At 34.8% G+C, this 22389-nt stretch overlaps 1 protein-coding gene across 2 annotated transcripts in view; it reads left to right on the forward strand.

Moving 5' to 3' along the window:
- The window catches only part of TMX3 (thioredoxin related transmembrane protein 3), a 40365-nt gene that overhangs the window by 14517 nt on the left and 3459 nt on the right, over nucleotides 1-22389 (forward strand). Inside the window, exons 5-14 of one of the 2 annotated variants that reach the window (XR_002822823.1) lie at nucleotides 3427-3472; nucleotides 4761-4841; nucleotides 7927-8026; nucleotides 8998-9075; nucleotides 10018-10084; nucleotides 13390-13488; nucleotides 15481-15538; nucleotides 15732-15785; nucleotides 16115-16171; nucleotides 21088-21156. Coding sequence is in view for 1 of the 2 variants with exons in the window: in XM_023724441.1 (XP_023580209.1) it covers nucleotides 3427-3472; nucleotides 4761-4841; nucleotides 7927-8026; nucleotides 8998-9075; nucleotides 10018-10084; nucleotides 13390-13488; nucleotides 15481-15538; nucleotides 15732-15785; nucleotides 16115-16171 (640 nt within the window). In the remaining variant the exon portion in view is untranslated. The remainder of the gene's footprint in view (nucleotides 1-3426; nucleotides 3473-4760; nucleotides 4842-7926; nucleotides 8027-8997; nucleotides 9076-10017; nucleotides 10085-13389; nucleotides 13489-15480; nucleotides 15539-15731; nucleotides 15786-16114; nucleotides 16172-21087; nucleotides 21157-22389) is intronic. The other variant, XM_023724441.1, reaches the window with a different exon arrangement.

Genomic DNA, 22389 nt, shown 5'->3' on the forward strand with positions numbered 1-22389 from the left:
ACTTTTTAGGAACCTGATAGGACTTTTTTTTTCAATTTGGGAATAATTTTTATTTGTGATGTCATGATTGTTACAGGTTTTTTTTCTTGTTTACTTAGCATCGTATTATACATTATGTTAAATTAGTAGTTTAAAACCCCCTTTTAGGAGTTTGCAGTATAGAGGACATGTACATGTAACATTATTTCACATAAGCCATCAGCTTGGAGAAAGGGAAACTGGTATATGCTGAGTTCCACCATGTGCCAGGCACTGTGGTGGGTGCTTTATATAATTCACTCCTTGAATATGAAACATACTATACCTCCTCCACCCCATTTCTCACCTTGCACCTCAACCTACATGGTGATGCTTGCTTGTAAAGCCTTGTGACTACTTGAATATCCAGATACGGTTTATTGAAAAATGATTCTTTTGTGGGAAAGTTGCAGGGTCAGCATTTGTTCATTCAGCAGGTATTTAAGGCATGCTTACCACTTGCCAGACATGTTCTAGACACTGGTGATACGTGAGTGAGCAAGGAAGACAAACATTTCTGCTCTCGTGCAGCTTATATTCTAGTGGGGAGAATTGAACAATAACCAGTAGACCTAAGTAAATACTGATGTTCACAGTGTTATATTACCGGCTCCTGTTTGGTGTCGATGATGGATGCATTATCCTCTCAATTATAGCAGCAATAAGATATTTCATGTGCTGTGGAGAAAAGGAATATTATCTTCCCAATACTTAAAAACAGAAGTCAATAAGTGTTCAAATAGCCACTGTCTATGAATTACTAAGAGATTTGTGGTTTATAACTTGGGTCCTTATATATCTATAACCTAGGCTTTGCTTCTTTGCTTGTTTTATTTTAACACCGCTCCCCTCTGGGGGCTGTAAGGTGGATAATTTTTCCCCCACCTTATAGAAATGGAAGTTGAGGTCAAGGAAATTAAGTGATAGGGTTCAATGTGGAGCTGGGATTTTTTTCTTTAAAGTCTGTTATGAGATCCACTACATCAGGTTATAAAATACTGTATTTTCTCATTGATTACATATTTCATTTTCTGTATTTAATTTGTGTATAAATAAATTCTAAATTATATGCGGGAATTGCTAGTGGGATATATTCACTCCCCCACCTCCATCAGTTACATTAGTTTCCATGTTTTGGCGGTTTTTAATGAGTTTCAGTTGATAGTTAATAAGGGTTTTAATTAGGTGTTCCTTAATTTGGGGAAGGGGTGTTCAGAACGTGCTTTACTCACATAATCTACCCAAAATCACATTTATTTTTTGGCTTGGATAAAGGCAGTCACAGTAACAGTATTCCTCTCCAATTAGAAAATACTTGACAGAAGTAAAGTTCTAAATTAGAAGGGTACAAATAAATAATGTGATTGTTCTAAGTTCATATGACTAATCAGAGGCAGAATCTCTGTCTTCAGAACTTCAGTTCCTGTTTCTGTCGCCTTTGCTGTTTTTCTTGTCTGATATAAAAATAAATACCAGCCACTGCCTAGTACCTTCCTGTCACCTTTCTCTATATGTGTAAAGGAGAAGCTCTAGAGTTAACGAAAGAAGGAGAGAAATTTTAGATCCGATTTTGCCACAAATTGATTTTCATTATTTCTTCAGTGAATCAGTGGGGAGTGATGAGAAACCAAAGGTTAATGAAGATTAGTAAAGGTATTGGTAAACCAGAACCCAGACACAGAAGTAATTTCCGCATACCCAGTTGTGAGAAAAAAATATTCTGGAAACAAAGAAAATCATAAAGGTAGAGATCATGGGAGTAAATACAGTATACTTTTCATATACCAGTATAGTATCGTAAATATATATTTTATATGGTCAATTAACTGAGAATATTTTATTTCTTTTCTGCGCTAACTGCCTTGAGTCTGTAATGAAGTAGTATTAATTCACTATTGTGATTTCTATACCTTTTAAAGTCCTCATGCCCTATTATTTGTTTCTGTTATACTACTACTGCTTTCCATTGTAGCCAAAACAGATGTCACTGTAGCAATTATTTTACATTTTAATTACTGTGAAGATTCCAGAATAATCTTTGAGATAATCGAAATTATCCTAGGTTATTACAAAAGCAGAAGCTCCTAAAACAAGTAGATAAAATTGCTTTTAGATCTTATGTTGGCTGCAGAAATTTATGTATTTTTGCAAATACAATTTATGTTTTTAAAATTAAAATACAGTGCAGTTCTTTAAAGACTCACTAAAGGAAGAGAGAGAAGCCCTGGTGGTGCAAGTACACTGTTTGTGATTGGCTACTAACCTAAAGGTTGGCAGTTTGAACCCACCCAGTGGCTCCATGGGAGAGAAGACCTGGCAGTCTGCTTCTGTGAAAATCAGACAGCCAAGAAAACCCTATGGGGCAGTTCTACTCTGTGATGCATGGGGTCGCCATGAGTTGAGATTGACTTGACAGGAAGGGTTTAGGTTCCTTTCTTTTTTTAAAGGAAAGGATGGACCATTTTTTCAAGGAGTGGACAAGACCTAGAAGAAGTATTTGGAAATGAACTGAAATGAGATGTGGGACTTAATTAATTATTTTTAATAAGAATTTTTTTAAAATAAGTACTGTAAAAATGGCATGGGAGCAGCGTCTGACCTCCTCTAACTTCACAAGGGGAAAGGAGAATTATGATCACTAGCCCAAGGCTGATTCCTATGAGGCGGAGGTCAAGACATGCCTCCTCTCTCCGCGACCTTTACCAATTCTGACACCAAGTGTCCCTCCCATGGCACTGTCTACTTCTCTACTGGGTTCGATAATTCATTGCAGTGGTCACACAACTCACAGACAATCCTCATGATGCTGGGGTTTATTAGGGAAGTAACAGGTTACAATTCAGGTTGAGGAACACTCAGGACACAGGTCTGCCATCAGGACAGACTCTTCCCAGCCATACTTGGCAGGCAGGTGTCTCCCTGGCCCTGGACCTCTGCCCTGCTCAGGCAAGTGTTAACAAAGCTGTTTTTAGCTCTGCCGGTAAGTGCCCAGAGGCACCCTACTTCACCAATAACCCTCGGTCCAAAGGCACTCAGCTTTCTGGCTCTGGGGGTCAGGAAGCCCACTGTGCTGTCTCCTGCTGGTCTCTCCTACTGCTGTTTCTCTGCCACCACTTCTCTGGCTCCCCTTCCATGCTGGTGGTTGGATCCTCTCTTTCCTGCCTCTGGGGTGGCTCATTTCAAGACCAGCAGATTTTGTCATAGGATTTCGTGTAGACCACAGCTTAGGTTATTTTAAGTAAAATTGTTTTGTATAAGAATATCATGTTTTGTGTGTGTGTATATTCTTTTTTAGAACTTAAAAACAACGTATCTTATGTGTTTATATATATAAAGTAAAAGGCTCATTTGTTGCCTAGTTTCTCATTTTTTTTAAAGAAATTCATAGTTATTCTTTTTCTTACCAAGGCCTTGCTGCAGAGTTTGGAGTCCGAGGTTATCCAACAATTAAGCTGTAAGTCGTGTCGTATGTTTTTATGTGTATTTTTATTAGTTCACACTACTTAGGTTTGTTACATTAATTTCTGGTAGCTTCCCTAGAGGATTGAAGATTTGGGTTCACCAGTTCTTTTTAGGTAGGTGCAGATCAAAAGAGAGGGACTTTATCCTAATACTTTTCTTCACATTGAAGTGAATGTGATATTTCCTGTTGGTGTACTAAACATGTATCAAGTGCTTACTGTGTGACAGGATCAGGGCTGTGCAGGCCAGGGCACACAATCATTACGAAAAGTATTTGCCCTTGAGGCACTCAAGAGGGTATTTGAGTTTATCTTTGTAAATCCTGTCTCCTAACAAATTTTACTTTTGTGTAATTAAGCTAGGCTTACTCGTTATGGATAAAACAAACAAGGAGAATCAAAATTGATGGATGTTAATTTCAGTCAGGTCTAATATAGGGTTGTACAGGTTGGAGGGAGTGGCATGATAATTCTCAAGTCCTTGTTTTATAATTATGATTACATTGAATTTTCTCATGATTCTTATTAACCTTATTTAGGTAATATAGTGAGCCGGGAAATTATTTTGAAACCTGTTTTTATAATAATAAAATAAATTTTTATGTACTAATTTCAAAATCTGACAAATGTTTTTCTTTCTTGGGCTTTATATGGACTTCCCCCCACTTTATAAAAGTGTTAAGCCCCTTTTACTTTCTTGTTTTAGATAAATTATTCTTTCTCTTCATTCTGTTTAATTACTGATGTTCTGTCTTATTTTCACAATTTTTATTCTTATTTTTAATTTAAGTTAGACATGTAAATTAGTCCCTTGGCATGCTTTTGGAAAGTTATGTAATTTTCTAGAAGAGTTGTTTTTATGCATTGTTTTATTCCATGATCTTGGAGTATCAAGGTACTGTGATGTTGTATTGCTTTAAAATGTGTTTTGTTTTATCAAAATGCTCTTAATTCCTTGTCCTTTAGGTTTTGCTTGGGAAAATAATGAGAATTGAAGTGCTTGAATTTTCTAAACTCTTGCTCATGAATGTGTAAATTATTCACTTTTCAGAAGTCATAGACACGGTGCAACTGTCCAGTGCACAGTAAACTATTTCTGTGGGTTAATACAATACACCCCTTGGCTTTATATTTTCAGTTGCCAGTTGTCTACTATATGTTACACATAGTATTTCATTACATTGGTATGCTGCTTCTAAAACTCCTGTCTGCATTTAGTAATTTTGTACAATCATACCGAATGATTAACAAGCTTGTATCCCTCCTTTTTTTCTTTTTAAGATTAAAGGGGGACTTAGCATATAACTATAGAGGACCACGAACTAAAGATGATATTATTGACTTTGCTCACAGAGTATCTGGGTAAGTTGTTCTTAGGAACAGCCTTACTGTGAGACATTAATATTTGAAAATTAAATGTATTTTCATGGACCATGTTATACACACGTGAATTAGGGACTTAGCTGAATAAATTGTTTTTGCTTCCTTGCTTATTTATTTATTTAGAAATATAGGGTCGTGTAGTGCATCCAGAGGAATACTTTAAAGAAACAAAAAAGGACCAGGATTTGTATTATCTACTGGTTAACCTCATATTTAAATTCAAAGAAAAAAATTGTTTTTCCAATGGATTTTTAATACATTTTAAAAATTTTTATTGATTCTAACAATTTTATAAATCTTTATTTTGTGATAATTTTGCATTTGTACTGCCTGCTTTCACTAATTTTTCTTGTTAACTAATTTCAGAGTTTTAAAAGAAATCATAGGCTATTATTGTTCTAAATAAACTTGGACTTCAGTGCCTAGCCTGTGATACTGGAAAATGCTTTTGAGATTCAGCTAAAATACTTTTCACGTGCTACTTTATATATCACATGCTACTTTATGCCAACTGTGAAGTATTATTGCATTTTTTTGCATAGAAGATGACATATTTAGAACCCAAAGATCTGTTTGCATTATAGGTCTTTTGAGGTTTTACTGATAAGGAAACATTTTTCTATAAGCATTTCTTAATGATTTGAATATAGTGTGTGTTTTTTTTTTTTCAATCTGTGTCTTGCTGAAGTATAAAGAAAGTCAATGCTTATAATTATATAATGTGATTATGTGGAACTTCTTGAAGAGGACGGTTATCAAAATAAGTTAATCTATATAGGCTTTGAAACTGTACTTGCAGAATTATGATTTTGACAGGATATATTATATATTGCATATATAAAATATTGAGATGGATTTGTTAGTATACTACCTGGCTTAAATTATTTGAGAAAGGCACAGAATTAGGAATGATCTTTATATATTAAAGCTTGCAGAGCTTATTAATATTCTTTTTACTGTATTTTCTCATTGATTGCATGTTTCATTTTCTTTGATTTGCTTGTAAGTAAGTTTTGAGAAAACATTAATCATATGAGAAGATTGCTTATGGAATGTACTTCATTTCCCCATCATTTGTGTTAGTCTTTATGTTTTAGCAATGAGTTGTAGTTGGCATTAAAAAGAGCTTCTCCTGATGGAACTGACAGTGACTTGCAAATGAAATTTCAAGAGTCAGTTCTGGAGTTACATCACTTACTGGTTAATTACTAAAGTATTAAAATAGAAACTAGAGTAGAGTAGACTGATGCAATGCATCTTAAGTATTGTACATTTTGAAAATCTGTTTGCCTTTGCAAGATTTGTACTGTTCCTTTTGCAGATTTGGTGACAGACTAAAATACAATAATATAGACCATGATTAAAAATTCCTCCCACATCTTTTAGTTTTTAAATTATATTTTGCAAGTAATATAATAACCTTTAGTGTAATTCACTTCTCTTTTTAGTCTGGTTGCATTTGAAATATGTGCATATAATAAAATTCTTTGTAGACTTTCTTTTTGTTGCAAAAATATATAAAACACAACATTTTCCAATTCAGCATTTTTCAAGTGTACAATTTAGTGATACCGCTTACATTAATCATGTCATGCAACCATCATCCATAATCATTGCCAAATTTCCTATCAGTATAAACAAAAACTATTTCCTAAATAATGACTTCCCTTTCCTTCTCTCTTACACCTAGTAACCACTAATAAACTTTGTTCTCTATACATTTGCCTGTTCTTGTCATTTTATGTCAGTTTGATCAGACAATATTTGTCCTTGTTGCAGTTGACTGACTTCACTCAGCCTAGCGTTTGGCTGTTGTGTATAGTGCTGCAGTGAACTTTGGTGTCTTTGTGTCTGTTTGCGTTGCTGCTTTCAAGTCTGCTGGGTATACACGTAGGAGTGGAAATGCTGGGTCATATGGTAGTTGTATGTATGTTTAACTTTTCAAGGAACAGCCACACTGTTTTCCACAGCAGCTGTATCATTTTATGTTGCCACGAGCAATGGATGGGGGCTCCAGTTTCCTCACGTCCTCACCAACATTTTTTATTTTCCGTTTCTTTTTTTTTTAATTTAATCTTAGCCATCCTAGTGGGAGTGAAGTGGTATCTATCTCTTCGTGGTTTTAGTTTGCATCCCCCTAATGGCTAATGACCTTGAGCATCTCTTCATGTGCTTGTTGGGTATTTGAATATCCTCTTTGGTGCAGTGTCTGTTCAAGTCCTTTGCCCATTTTTCCATTGGGTTGTTTGTCTTTTTGTCATTAAGTTGTAGATTTTTTTTTTTTAAAATGTATTTTGGATATTAGGCCCTTATTGGATGTATGGTTCCCCAAAATTTTCTCCCAGTCTGTAGGTTGTCTTTTCACTTTTTGATAAAGTCCTTTGATGAACAAAATTATTTAAATTTTATGAGGCCCCGTTTATCTTTTTTGTCTTTTGCTGTTCATGTTTTGTTTTTTCTGTTAATGAGAATTTTATGTTCTATTATTATGTCTACCATCTTCTATTTTATTTTTCCTGAAAAATTTTAATAACATCCCTCTGAAACATTTTGTGTTTTAATCTCTATAGGATATTTTAAACCTGTATAGCCTTTAAATCAACGTAAGGAATAAATATTCTTAGTATAGCATTATAAATTCTTGGAATAGTATTTCACAATATGTTTATGTGAATGATCTTTTGAAAGGTAGGAAAAAAAATAATTCTCATGTGAATTGTTTCATTTTGTTTTTAGCTGAGGACTCTAAATGGATTATAGTTCTGTTTTGGCCTATCAAAATATTGACTTTAAGATGGTACTCTCTGAAGGGATGTATTTAAAACTAGTTTTTAAAATGATGGATTAAATTATGGGTAGGCTTGTTTTTTTCTCTTTTTAATATATGGGTACAATGGTAGCCATAGGCTACCACTGCGTTAGCTTTACATGATTTGGGCAATACGTTTAACATGCAATTAGTATAAATTTACTAAACTTTAGCTATGATAAACTATCATATAAATAGGAATAAATTAGGTAGTATATCTAATTCATAATACATGTTTGTTTTGTTTTCAAACAGGGCTCTAATCCGGCCACTTCCAAGTAAGCAAATGTTTGAACATGTGCAAAGGAGACACCGTGTATTTTTTGTTTATGTAGGTGGAGAGTCACCTTTGAAGGTAAGGCATGATTTTATTTTTTAATCCACAAAATTCAGATGTATTGTGATTTAATTTGCTGCATAGCCAAGACTAGACCAAAAATTCAAAACTTACTTTACTCTTGTTGGATATACTTCAGTTTAATCTAAATATTTTTATAATAGAAATTATTTCTTGTGTAGTGTTTGCTTCATGAAACAGAAGTGAGTAAAAAAGTAGGTAAACAATGTTGTCTGCCTTGTATACAGTCTATTTTTGACGTGGTTATTTGAATCTTATATTGTTTCCTAACATTGTAGGTGCTTTGAAACTGCATGTTGCAGTTCAAGTGTAAACTTTTTAAAGCCAAAAGACAGACTGTTGTCGTAAGCTTATTTTATATATGCGTGTGTGTGTGGATCCCCACATATTTATGTATGCATATAGGTATATGTGCACGTATCTCTTCTAATAAACCAAAAAAAACCCAAACCAGTTGCTGACCCTTCAGTTCTGACTCATGGTGACCCCATGTGTGACAGAGCAGAGCAGTTCCATAGGATTGTTGGCTGTAATCATCATGGAAGCAGATTACCAGGTCTTTTCTTCTGAGGTGCCTCTGGGTAGATTCAAACCACCAACCTTTCAGTTAGTAGTCGAGCACTTAACCGTTGACACCACCCACCTGTCTCCTATCTGTTTGCACCTATCACTCCTATCTTTTCTATAATCATCATCAAATTAAGTTAATAAATATGAATTGAACTTACATTATGTTTAATGAAATTTTTTTGGAGAAAGATAAAAGCACTTAATACAATGGTCTGTTGCCTTACAAACTATTTCATTCCATTATAGTCCCTCTTTTCACATAAAAGTATAGGTAGCAAATTGGGATAATACTACTTATTGTATAAGTAGTATTATCTTATGCATTGCTCTGAGTGTTTAATGAGAAATGAATTTTGATATTTAATATTTTAAAATGACCTTTTTTTGTATCTTTACAGGAGAAATATGTAGATGCTGCTTCAGAATTAATTGTGTACTCATACTTCTTTGCTGCCTCAGAAGACGTGGTTCCCGAGGTAATATTTAAAATTGGATTTTAATGACACAATTTTATTTTTTTTTAACTTACTACTTGGTTTTATCTGTCAGCTGTATTTACTCTAATATTTGTGGAAATAGCAAGCATGTTATCTCCTTACTGCTAGTATCAGAATGCTTATTATTAATAAACAAATATCCCCAGATTCATAGCATTTAGCAGTTAGTACTTTTTCCTGTTTAAAATAATAGCAGTAGTGACAAGTGAGCACAAATTCCAAAATTCTGAATTACTTTATATTCAGGTTTTTTATTCAGCAGCTATTTACTGTGTTCTTACCATGTGCTGTGCCTTTTTTAAACCCTTGCTAATGGATGGCAAACAAGATCGTCTTCATAGAACTCACATTGTAATGGGGTATCTTAGGTGCCCTAGAACCCAGAGGATCTGGGTAGGTACAAATAGCATGTGCTACATGGGTATCCTTGGTTATTATGCGTTACTTTTATTATTAGTAGCTTTCTCACCCGGTTTCTTCAAGCATTCTTTAATTATTCCTGCAAATACCAGTATTTTTCATCTCTTTATTTTACTTCTGAGTATGAAGTTAACAGAAGTCTGCTAGGGGAGAACAGAGTTATTCAATAATAATATGGGAATTTTTATTCCTATAGACGATATTCAAATCAGGACAAAGCCTGTAATTTTATGGTCTCCCTCATATTTTGAATTTTAATGTTTGGTTATGGGAACATTATTAGCTTTACAACTAGAATTTATGAACCCCAGAGGTAAAAAAAAAAAAATTCTGACTTCAAGATACTTAAAGATGAACATGAGACCCACTGTGCTCTTTTTAACTGTTTCTAACATTTTTTGTTTTTTGTTTTTTTTGGTGTCTTTCAATATTTTTGCTATCATAGCTATCAGTTACACTTTTTCCATGATAAAAAGTTATTTAAACTTCTAATTTTTACAGTCTGTGGTGCTGAGAGAGGTGCCTGCTGTGCTTGTTTTCAAAGATGACACTTACTTCATTTATGATGGTGAGTTCCAATGTTTTAATTCATACAAAACATTTTAAAATTAAAATGCTGTATCTTTTGTAGGACTTAGGTGTTGATATAAGGTTTAGCAGATGCAATTTACTGCTTATAATCCCCATTAGTTGAATGGCTAATGGGGATTTGGTTTTGTCTCTCAACTTTAGTCTTTCCATCTTGTGTTCTTTCATTCTGAGTTTTGCCTAAAATGAATTTGTTATATTTTTGTCAAATTATTTGTCTTTTTGATAAGTGAACCCTATGCAGTTACTGACAATATTGCTGTAAAATGTTTACATTAATTAAATTAAAAAACAAAAAGTTCAAACACCCAGAAAGGTGAAGAAATAGAAGAACATTAACAATGTTAAAGGCTCCATGCATCCCTCCCTCGGTGCTTCTCTTTCCATCCCTGACACAAGTAAACATTCACCTACTAGCCATTGTTTATTCATTGACACAACACTGGTTTATTTTTAAAGTATTTTTATTATGATATCAAACATACATTTTAGTAAAGGGAATGGTAAAATAATAAAACCCTGTATAACCATCACTCAGGTTAAACAGTTACAATATCTAACCACGTTTGCTTCATCTCTTTTTTTCCTTTGTTGAAGTATTTTAAAGCAAACCCCAGACATGATATCATTTCAAAAGTATATACTTCAATATGCAGTCTTAAAAAATATGGACTCTTTTTTAAGATAACCACATGCTATTATAACACCTCACGAAGTTAACAGTAATTTCTTGGTTTCATCTAATACGTCCTCCTGCAGTTCCCAGGCTGTGCCCTGAGGTACACTAGGGCAGTGCACCAGACTCACAGGGGCACTAGGAGGTATTTTAAATTTCAAGGGAAGCATTGAAGCTTGAGGTCTGTTGAAGACCACACGACCACTCAAAAGTTAAGTGAATGCAGAGTCTTGCCTAATGGCAGTCCTGATAATATTCTAAATTACAGTTTAATAAAATTAAAAATTCAGTTCCTCATTTGCACTGGCCGCATTTCCAAGTGCTCACTACAGCCATTTGTGGTTAGTGGATACTACATCGGACAGCACAAATTTGGAGCAATCTATTCATTGCAGAAACAGGCTCTAGAGTGTGGTTCTTTCTCTTTTTGAATTCTACTATATAACAGAAAGTAACCTAGAACAAGTTGAGAGCAGTAGATTTTGAATTGCTTAAATAATGCAGATGAATAGAAGGATATCCAATAAAAGCCACATTTTGATTGTTTTAGTAAAAGGAGCATTTTATTTGTTTTTACAGTCATGTTGCGAAGATTAAGCATCTCTACAATCTTGTATTTTCGTGGTCTTTAAACGTGAGGACTGAATTTGAACTGTTGGTATAAAATTATTGCCATTTATTCGTCATTTATACAGCAGGTGCTATCTGTGTACTTACATTTTCATGTTATCCTCAAAATAATCTGTGAGGTAGGCAGGAAGGCAAATAGATTAATGTCCTGAGGTTACAAAGGAGGTGACTGAGGTTGTTAGAGAAGTAGACAGGTGTGTCAGTAAGTAGCAGATTGATTCATTTACTCATTCATTCACTGGCTGTTTATCGAATGCCTGTATTAGGCATCTTCACAAAAAATTAAGAGGCGCTTACATATATGAAAATAGAAGAAGGAAAGCAATCCATCACTACATGTATTCCATCCCCTGCCCTTTGATGACCGCACTCCCTGTGTGAGAGGCACTGTGTGTAGATGGTCTTACTGCATCATTGCAGCGATCTTTTCAGATCAATGTTCTTACTATTTTACAGTCAAAGAAACATGATTAAAGAGGTGTTTTTTTCCCTAACTTAAAATAGTAAATGGCATAATCAAAATTCAGTCTTCAAATCTCTGACCCGAAATCTCCGATTCCAGTTGCGTTAGGAGTTTTTTTAACAACTCAGAGAGCCACTTTGTTTCTTTTTTGGGAGAAACCTGACCATCTCTGTTTAGATTCAAATGTCTTCTTTGAGCCTGCCTAGGAAAGTGCCCCTCTTTATCACTCAGGTTTCAGATGTGGCCTCCAGTACTGAGAAGGCAATATAAAGTGTCTGCAGGGGTTGTCAAGGCCAAATTGTCTAAGCTGCAGTAGTTTGTATTTAGAACCTGCCTGAAGCGTTCAGATGAAACAAAGGCTTTATTTTGAATGCTTATACTGATATTTAATTATTGTTAATAAGTTTCTAAGCTTTGGGGAAGGGGCTCAGGAGGATAGTTTATTTTCTCTTTGAGTTTCCAGTTTTATCCCTTTGTGCAATCTTTAGAAAATTTGGTTTTGACCTGGAGTGGGAAATGTGGCCCAGTAATCAGATTCTAGTTTATATTTGTTTTTCTAAATTGTAAACCCATAAATACTTTCAGATTTGATGTATCACTTATTTAATAGGTTTGATAACATGAAAATTTTTGTTTAGCAATAGACGTGGTAGAAAATGTCAACTTTCAAGAAATCCATAAAAATCAATCTTCAGACATTATTGGTAAACTTTTAAGACATTGCTTTTACAGCAGCTTCCTTTTCATGCAGTTGTAATAATTTTCAGAATTGCATCAGAATTATGTTTCTAATCAGGCCATAATATTCCTCTTAGATTTATTTCTATCTGCTTAACAGAGTAAGGATTTGATGTTGGAAAAAGGCTGAAGTGTTAAGGTTTTGTGTGTGTGTGTGTGTGTGTGTGTGTGTGTGTGTGTGTGTTTCTGAAATTGTTAGGAGTTGCACATGGTAAGAAAAAACGGTTGTAAACTTAAGATAGAAATGTCATAAAATAAGAAGAGCAAATAAATTGTAATAACAATTACCCATTGTTCTATAATCCCAGGGGGTAACCATCAACTCAGGATAACCATGTAGCAGCCATATGCCTTCATTTTATCATTCTGTCAATCAGTTTCTTCATGCTTTCGTTTTTACAGAGTTACTGTCATTCTGCAATAATGCTTTGTAACCTGCTTTACAATTTAACTATTTATCATATGTTTTTTCATTCTTTAAAGTGTCTTCCTCTACATGTACCACAATTTATTTAAATTGTTTCCTATTTAGGGCATTTCAGTTATTTCCCTTTATTTATTTTTGCTATTTTTAATGGTGCTACAGCGAACAGTTGCTATGTGCATGGATCCTTTTGTACCTCTGATTGTGTGCTTGGAAGAAATTCTGAAAAATGAAGGTTACAAATTTCAGATAACAATCTTATGTCAGGCTTTTTATACATGTTGCCAGGTTGTGACATTTAGACATTTTGAACTCATATTCGTACCATCACTTACACCTTTGCCTTGTTTTTAGAATTTGAAGATGGTGATCTGGAATCCTGGATCACCAGAGAGAGGTTTCAGAATTACCTTACTGTGGATGGCTTCCTCTTGTATGAGCTTGGAGACACAGGTAACAATCACGTACAACTCTCCATCACACTACAGAATTTTTCCTTAATTGATTGCTTAAATCTGATTGTCTAGGAAATTAATTTTAAACTCTATTTCAAAATTTTATTCCTTATTTTAGATTTGAATGACAGTTCTGCTTTATGAGAACATAGACTAATATTACCAGAGTATATACCTTTGTATGTGACTTAAAGACAGGCTACCATTTTACTAATAGAACTTAGGGGACAGTGACAACAGACGGCCTGGGTAGTAAAGAAATGAGAAGAAATAACCAAGAACTTATATTGAGGAGGCTGATTTTTGTAATAAGAATTAGAATACAACTTAAACCTTTTAAGGTCTACTTTTACTTGTGAGGGGAAGAAATGGGAATCAAATTGGCGTAGTTTCTTAAAGTTATAGGACTGGAAATGATAGACAAAGCAAATATAAATATGGATGCAAAGAGGAAAGCTATGCGAAGCTAACTGTATGGTCTTATGTAAATTTTAGGGGAAATTTTTTGTGAATTTATGGTGAATTATAAATGAGAAATAAATCGTGATTATTGTTGCTGCATTTGTTCCCATTCACAACTTCATGATAAGCACGATGGAAGCATAGCTTCAGAGTAAATGAATGGGAAGATTTTCTTTGTCTGAAAATGTATAGTAGTCCATCAGACTCTGACCAAATACTGCTTCCGTAGGAAAAGTCCCTGCTCCCCTCAAACTACATTTTTTTTGATAGCACCTTGTTCCTTTCCTTCAGAACTCCTCTAATTTTTAACTGTACATTTATTTGTGTGACTACTTGGTTAAAATGTCTGTCTCCCTGCTAGTCTGTGAGCTCTCCAAGGACAGAGTTGTGTCTGTGTGCTCGTCACTGTAACTCGCCCAGTGTATGGCACCTTATTTGGCACTAAATGCTTGTTAAATTAATACATGACAAACTGCCCGTGTTTCTTTTCACCCTTCTGGCTGCTGGGAAGGTGCTCTACATGTTGTAGGCATTTTGAAAATAACTCATGAGGCATTTGAAAATTGAAGAAGCACATAAAGTCTAAACACTAAAAAGTAAATGAAATAATATTTTGGAAAGGAAAATAGTCATTGTAAACTAATAATTTCAGCAGAGGGTTAGAAGAGTTGAGATTGTGTAGAAGTGTTGAGAGGTGTTTAATCAGTATGGTCTTAGGGGAAACAGCATTAAAATGTGGGGATGATAATGAAAGATTGTTGAATTAAACCTACATTCTTGTACCTGCCCTAAGCCAGATACTATTCCAATGCTTGTGTCCATGTAATCTCATTCAACTCATCTAATAACTCTTTGAAATCATATTAGTTCCCTAAAATAAGCTGATGTTTAGTGAGGTGATAAGTGATGGCCTTCCTTCTTGTTCTCTCAGGGCATGGTACACTGCCCAGGACGTAGTAGACCCTGCAGGGTTGCAGTGTCTAGTTTTCTGACTCCAATACCAGTGTCCCAGCTACTTTCTCATGATTTCTGTCCTATTTAGAGTTAAATAAATGTTAGTTTATGGCAAGTAGTAATCTCTGGAACTGAAGAAAACAGCCATATAAAAATTGTTGTCTTGTTGTATACCATTCTTATAGAGCTATAGTAATTACTTTAGTAAATTTGATGTATCAGCTTATTCGTTATGACTTTAGTTTTCAGCAAAAGACTTATTTTAGTCAATGTGTAGGTTGTTGGGAAAAAAATTCATGTGTATAAATTATTGTAGATATTTACCATTATTTACATTTTGGAGGTGGGGAATGGGAAGTAACTTATCACATGGAGTTGACTAATTCATTGATTTTCTATAAGCATATATTATACCAGAATGTCTTGATAAAATTGCTGAGTTTAACTTGTGTAGGATAATTTGAATTAAATTCCAGAAACATTCTTTATTAATTCCCCATCCATAACAAAAGCATAACTGAAAAGTTTGTATAATGAGTGTTATTGAATTTACATGTGTCATTCTTAATTTCAGGAAAGCTTGTGGTTATTGCAGTTATTGATGAGAAAAATACATCAATTGAACATACCAGGTATAGTACCTTGAAAAAGTGTTAAGCGTCAAATGTCATCCAATTCAGACTTTACAGGGGTTCTGATAAATTTTATATGGTCTCTTACTTTTCTTACAGCACTTAAGATGGGGTAGCAGACATTAGAATTGTGTTATTATAGTATGTTTTTCAAGAGAGGAGATGAAATATTCATATATTTGTTCTTCTGCAGATTAAAGTCAATTATTCAGGAAGTTGCCCAGGATTACAGAGCCCACTTCCGTAGGTAGGTGCTTTGTTTCTGAAAGAATCCTTTATCTTTGTTTAATAATGCTTTGTAATATAATAAAGCAGCACTAGTAATATTTTGTACTTTAAAAGGTGAATCAAGGAATTGAAGTAAATTATAGCAATTGCTTATTTCTGTTTATTTGTCTCTACTGACTCAAGTCAATAGAATTCGTATTCTCTTTTCTTCATTTATTGTATGTGATTTGCATGTTAAATACATACAGTGTTTCCATGCTTACTGAGCCCTAAAGTCCCATTGTTTGTGTTGTTTATATTGTTCACTTTTTTTTTTTAATTTAATCTCTCTCTCTTGTTGTTGATTAGGGATTTTCACTTTGGCCATATGGATGGAAATGAGTATATAAATAGCTTGCTGATGGAGTAAGTAAACGGCTGAATGATTTTGCTATCATTTTTTAAATCTCTTTCTGAGAGACAGAAGGGCTGATAGCTATAAAACAAAAAACATTTGGTATATTCTGATGCAGATATTCTGTCATTAAATATTTTACTTTAGTTTTTAAATGCCATATTCAAAACTTACTGAGTTTTAATGTTGCTGTATACTAAAAAACAAATTATCTCATGAGTCAATGTTATGTAGTGGGAAAATTGATTAAAACAATAAAAGAAAATGTGGGATGCAGTTAAAACAGCACTGAGAGGGAAATTTATAGCATTACAGTCTCACATTAAAAATCTGAAAAGGCCTGAAGAAAAGAATGTAAGACCTACCTAAAGAAACTAGAACAAGAAGAGCAAAATAAACCCTGAGCAAGCAGAAGGAAATAAAGATAAGGAAAAAAAAAAAAAAATCAAGAAAATGGAAATAATAGAGAAAAACAATGAAACAAAAAAACTGATGCTTCCCAAAAAATCAGTATAGTTGATAAACTGCTAGCAAGGCTGACAAAGATCTAAGACACAAATTACCTATAGCAGGAATGAAAGGGGATATCCCTATAGCTCTTGTAGCCTTTAAAAGGTGAATAAGAAAACAACAGAACAACTTTGCAATCATTAATTTGACAACATGCTCAAAAAAAATGAATAATTCCTTGAAAACAACAAGCTATCAAAACTCGAGCTGATATGAACAATCTTGTGTTATTTCCAGGGTTTGTAGTGGTATTTAGTGGGGAAGAGCAGGGAGAGACTAGTCTATGCCATCTTATCCAGACCAGAAACTCAGAATTTATTTTTGTAAAAATGTTAGAATAGACATATCTTTTTCATTCAAAATAATCATCTTAACACAATTTATTGAATTGATCTGTTCCCAGTTATTTTATCATGAAGCAATTTTTCATTCATTTCTGTTGATTCTTTTTCTAAACCTTATTTCCATTCTAAATGCTGGTTTCATTTCCATTCCAGCACCAATACCACACTGTTGTCATTACCATATGTTTATAGCATCTTAAATTTGAATCAGAAACTCTTTGGGTGGGACCCAGTAATTTGTGTTTCACCAGGTTCTCCCGGTGATTCAGATAGCCACCAAGTTTAAGATCCAGTGCTCTAGACCTTGTCTGCAGGGAGTGCAAACGAGAAATTCTTGAATAAAGGAAAATATCCAGCTGACCCTCATTTAGCCACTTGTTTATAACTAGAAGTGATTGAGCATATGGTAACCAGTGAAAAGAAAGGAGTTTGGTTAGCCTATTAGCATAGATATAATGTGGAGATGAATGATATATACCATCATTTTCTTGACTATTGTGTCTTAAATCCATGTATTATATTGAACCCTCTTAAAAGCAGAAAAAAAGCTGTTGCAGGCTCCCAATGTTGTTTTAAATTATTCTGATAATTTGTACAAGTAACTGGGTTTTAATTTCTTAATGCTTAGATTTTATACAGCTATAAAAATGGAATTTACAAATGAAATCTGGACACAAGCCTACACGATCAATAGCATTCAAATTCATTTACATTTAATGTGATACATGATTTAGTATTGCTGAAACTAAATTGCTGCTTTTAGCAAGAATATAATAAAGGCTCTTAATGCGTATCTTCTTTGGAGCTTGGCATGCCTATGGTATGGTGTGTATTGTGGTGATTTCTTTCTCCGACACCTTTTCCTAATTGTTACCACAAATCCTTCATTTTTTCACCTTGCCATGGTCTTCACTTCGGACAAGTCTTACCAACTACGTATTGAATACACTTGTGTTTCTTTAGTCTCTGATAATTCAAATATAACTTTTTGGCCCCCACAAAGTTTCCAAACACAAATAATGTAGGTAGTAAAATGAAAATTGAAAGCAAAAATGCAAACAGATGCTTGTATACCAATGTTTACTGCAGGACTATACACAATAGCCAAAAAGTGGAAACAGCCTAAATGGCTATCAACAAATGAATTAATAAACAGTATGTGTCACATATATATTGTTGGTAATGACAGTTACCATTGGTAATGAACATTATTCAGCCATAAAGAGAAATGAAATCCTGATACATGCTACAACATGGATGAACCTTAAAAACTATGCTAAGTAAAATAAGTCAGTCACAAAAGGATAAATATGATCCCACTTACATGAAATATCTAGAATAGGCAAGTTTATAGAGACCAAAGTTTATTAGTGGTTATCAGGGGCAAGTGGGGAAAGGGACTTCATTGCTTAGGGCACACTGACGGAGCTTTCGTTAAAGGTGATGGGAAAATTTGGAAATGGATAATGATTATGGTTGAACGTTACAATGAGCTTAGTTAATGTCACTGAATTGTACATGTAAAAATGTTGAAATAGCAAATTTTTTGTTACATATGTATTTACCACAATAAGAAAAATGATGTGGTGGTACAGGTGGTTGTCTTGATTATGAATGTATTTTTTTTTTTTTTGTGATATTTCAAATCAGTAATTTGGATTGTGGCAGTTACTTTGAGGAGTAAGGATGATCTAACTGTTGAAAATTTAAGTTAATTTAATTTCATACAGGATGAGGCATTTGATGAGGAAGGTAATGAGAAAAAGAAAGCTTTTCTCAGAATCGTTGGTGTCAGTAGAGTTTCATGCTGAGAGCCTACATGTAGAGTAAGACATGTGAGTAATAGAGCAAAACAAAGTTACCACAGATTTAACAGGGAAAGTACTTTTTTGCTTGGTCTCTACTGGTAACTGTCAAATTCTATATCTCTGATAAAAAAATCCAGACATAATTCTACTGTAAGTTCTAAATTCAGTTGTGAAATAAATTTTATTCCACTGAATTAAAAGTACTGACTAATTTACCTAAAGCCTATAACCAGTAGTGATAATTTAGCATGGTGTTTCAGTAATCTGTCAGGTGGCAGATGCTTGAAACATATGTTTAACATTAAAAAAAAAAAATTGTCTTTTATACAGTATAATTTTAACTAAAAACAAGTAGCATGATGTATTTTTTAAAACTCATGTAATTTCAAGGTACCAGTATTTAGAAGATAATATATTTACTTGCAGCTAAGTAGGAATGTGTATAAGAGGATATATAAACGGTGGAAAGCTAGGGAGTTTAAGCAGAGAATTTTGAAGAACATATATTTTAGGCAAGGGTATTCTGACAAGTGATTTTGACTAAACAGTAGCATAGATCTGTTCATTTTCCACATTGTATCAGGCAGAATTGTCCCCAAGAAACGTCCACGCTCCCATTCCCAGAACCTTTGAATATGTTACATTACAGGGCAAAAGACACTTTGCAGATGTAATTAAGTTTATGGACCCTAAGAGAGATTACCTTCAATTACCACCACCCATCTATCAGTTTGTCATACTGCCGTGGCTTGCCTGTTGCTGTGATGCTGGAAGCTGTGCCACCAGTATTTCAAATACCAGCGGGGTCACCCATGGTGAACAGGTTTCAGACTAAGATGGACTAGAAAAAATGGACTAGGAAGAGAGGCCTGGCAATCTACTTCTGAAAATTAGCCAGTGGAAACCTTATGCCCGACAGCAGAACATTGTCCAGCTCGCTTGCTTTGGACACGTTGTCAGGAGGGATTAATCACTGAAGAAGGATATCATGTTTGGTGAAGTAGAGGGCCAGTGAGGGTGAGGTAGACCCTCAGAGATGGATTAGCACAGTAGTCACAGAGATTGTGAAGATGGCACAGGGCCGGATGATGATTTTGTCCTGTTATTCATAAGGTTGCCTTGAGTCAGAGTCCACTCGAAGGCAGCTGTCTATCCTGGATTAGCCATGGGGGTGCCTAATTCTAGTCACATGAGGTCTTAAAAGCAGAAAACGTCCTTTGGCAAAAGCAGAGAAGAGGTTGCAATAAAAGGGTAAATCAGAGAGATAGGAAGCAAGAGAAGGACTCCACCCACTGCTGCTGGCCTTGAAGATGGAGGGTTCCAGGAGCCAGGGGACACGGTGGCCTCTAGAAGCTGAGAATAACCTCCCGGCCAGCAACCAGCAAGGAAATGGGGACCCAAGTCCTACAGCTGCATCATCCACAGAATGAACCTGGAAACAGGTTCTTTCTCAGAGCCTCCAGTAAGAGATACAGCCTTCTGACCTTGATTTCAACCTACAGCTGTATCGTCTACAGAGTGAACCTGGAAGCAGTTCTCTTTCCCAGAGCCTCCAGTAAGGAACACAACCTTCTGACCTTGATTTTGACCTTGTGAGGCTGTTCAGCAGAGGACCCAGCCGACCCTGCCAAACTTCTGACCAAAGAATTGTGAAATAATGAACGGTTGTTGTGGTAATTTGTTATGGCCACAATAGAAAACTAATACACACGTTAAATATATTTTGTTTTTAGCTATTGTCCTCCTGAAGGGTGGACATTTTAAAGATGATTTAACTAAAAGAAAATGACGTCATATGCTAATAAAATGCTATCATAAAGTTACAACCATATGAATAATTTCACATAGGAAATAATGAGTAGATTTTTCTGTCTCTAGGAGAACAGAAGACAATTCTGCTTTCTTTTGCCCAGTTCATTTAAAAGAAATTTGACTGTCTTTTAAATGTATTTTATTAGGTGTTATTATATAGTTAACTATTACAAAAGACAAGAGGAAGGAGAAGTAAGGGAGCTTTGGAATAAAAGCAGGTGAAACACCAATAATCTCCCCCTCTACCAGCCCTCCCTGACTGTTTTTTGTTTAAGAGAGAGAGAGAGAGTGGGGGCCTATGCACAAGATTATGTAATAATAATTGAAAGTCCTTACTGAACACTTTACCTTGTGAAAAACACTGGACTAAGTGGTCAGTGTGTATTATCTCATCTGATTTTTTACAATAACTCCGTGAGGTGTAAGTACTATTATTATCTCCATTTTATATAGATGAGGAAATTGAAATTTCTTAGAAGAAACTCAAGGATGTTAAATAATATGCCCAAGGATGCACGACAAGTAAGTTAAATAGATCCAGTCCTCACATCCAGATCTCTCTCACTCCAAAGCTCTTAACTACTGTAACGTTAATTGGCAGATAAATCAGTGAAATTGAATAGGTTTTGATATCTAAAATGTTTTTAACTTATGGCAAGTGCCTGATGATAGTATCTAAGATAAAATTACAGTATTCAATGTCTTTTTTACTTTTTTCTCAAGACAGATGGGGTACTGTTAGGTCTTTGGGGTGTTAAATTATTTTGCATTGGGTTTTTGTGAATGTAATTAACAGAATAGAATGAGGTATTATTTCCCATCATTATTCATATTGAATTCTTTCAAAACAAACATTTGTTTCAATTGTGTATTTTTTTTGTAAAAGGTATTTTTATGTGGTGGCCAGGTTCTAATTTATGCCATCAAAAGGGAATGTTTTTTATTTTTGGTGACTCATACCTTATGATAACAACTAAACAGCTATAAATAGCTGCCTCTTCTGGTTTTGTCGACAAGAGTGGAGCTAAGTTTTTTTTTTAATTCTGCAGTCGGTCAACTATTCCTTAATAACGTCAGCTAACATACCACACTGATACTAGTCGCTTAAAACAGTAATCTTTATTTTCTCTCACATGTCTGGGGTTGGCTAACCTTGGCTGGGCGCATCTAGATGTGACTCCAAACTACCAGTTAGGTTCTGGTTTGTTCCACATGCCTTCGGTTGTCCTTGACCCTGGAAGAATATTCCCGTGGGGATGTTCCCCTCATGACAGTCTTAGAAACAGAGAGGCAAGCCCAGCCACACAAGCATGCTTCAGGCCTCTGCTGAGCCCATCTGGGGTCAGATGAGTACATTTTGCCTCTAGTAGGAACAGCTGCAGAGTCACTTGGAAAAGGATGTGGTGCAGGGAGGGATACTGTTCTTGGGAAATAATTAGCAATCCTTATGCAGTAATTTAGGTGGTGATAATATATAGTGATAGAGGAGCCTTGGTGGCACAGTGGTTAAGTGCTCGGCTGCTAAGTGAAAGGTCAGCAGTTTGACCCCACCCAGCCACTCTGCAGGAGAAAGACCTGGCAACCTGCTTCCATAAAGATTATGGCCAAGAAAACCCTAGGGAGTGGTTTTACTCTCTCACATGGATTGCTATGAGTCAGAATTGACTCAAAGGCACACAACAACAATATAGTGATATAAATTGTTTGTTATAAAATTTTATACTTTTAAACAATGCTTTCATATAGACATACAAA

This window comes from Trichechus manatus, unplaced genomic scaffold, assembly GCF_000243295.1.
Source record: "Trichechus manatus latirostris isolate Lorelei unplaced genomic scaffold, TriManLat1.0 scaffold00246, whole genome shotgun sequence".
NCBI lineage: Eukaryota > Metazoa > Chordata > Mammalia > Sirenia > Trichechidae > Trichechus > Trichechus manatus.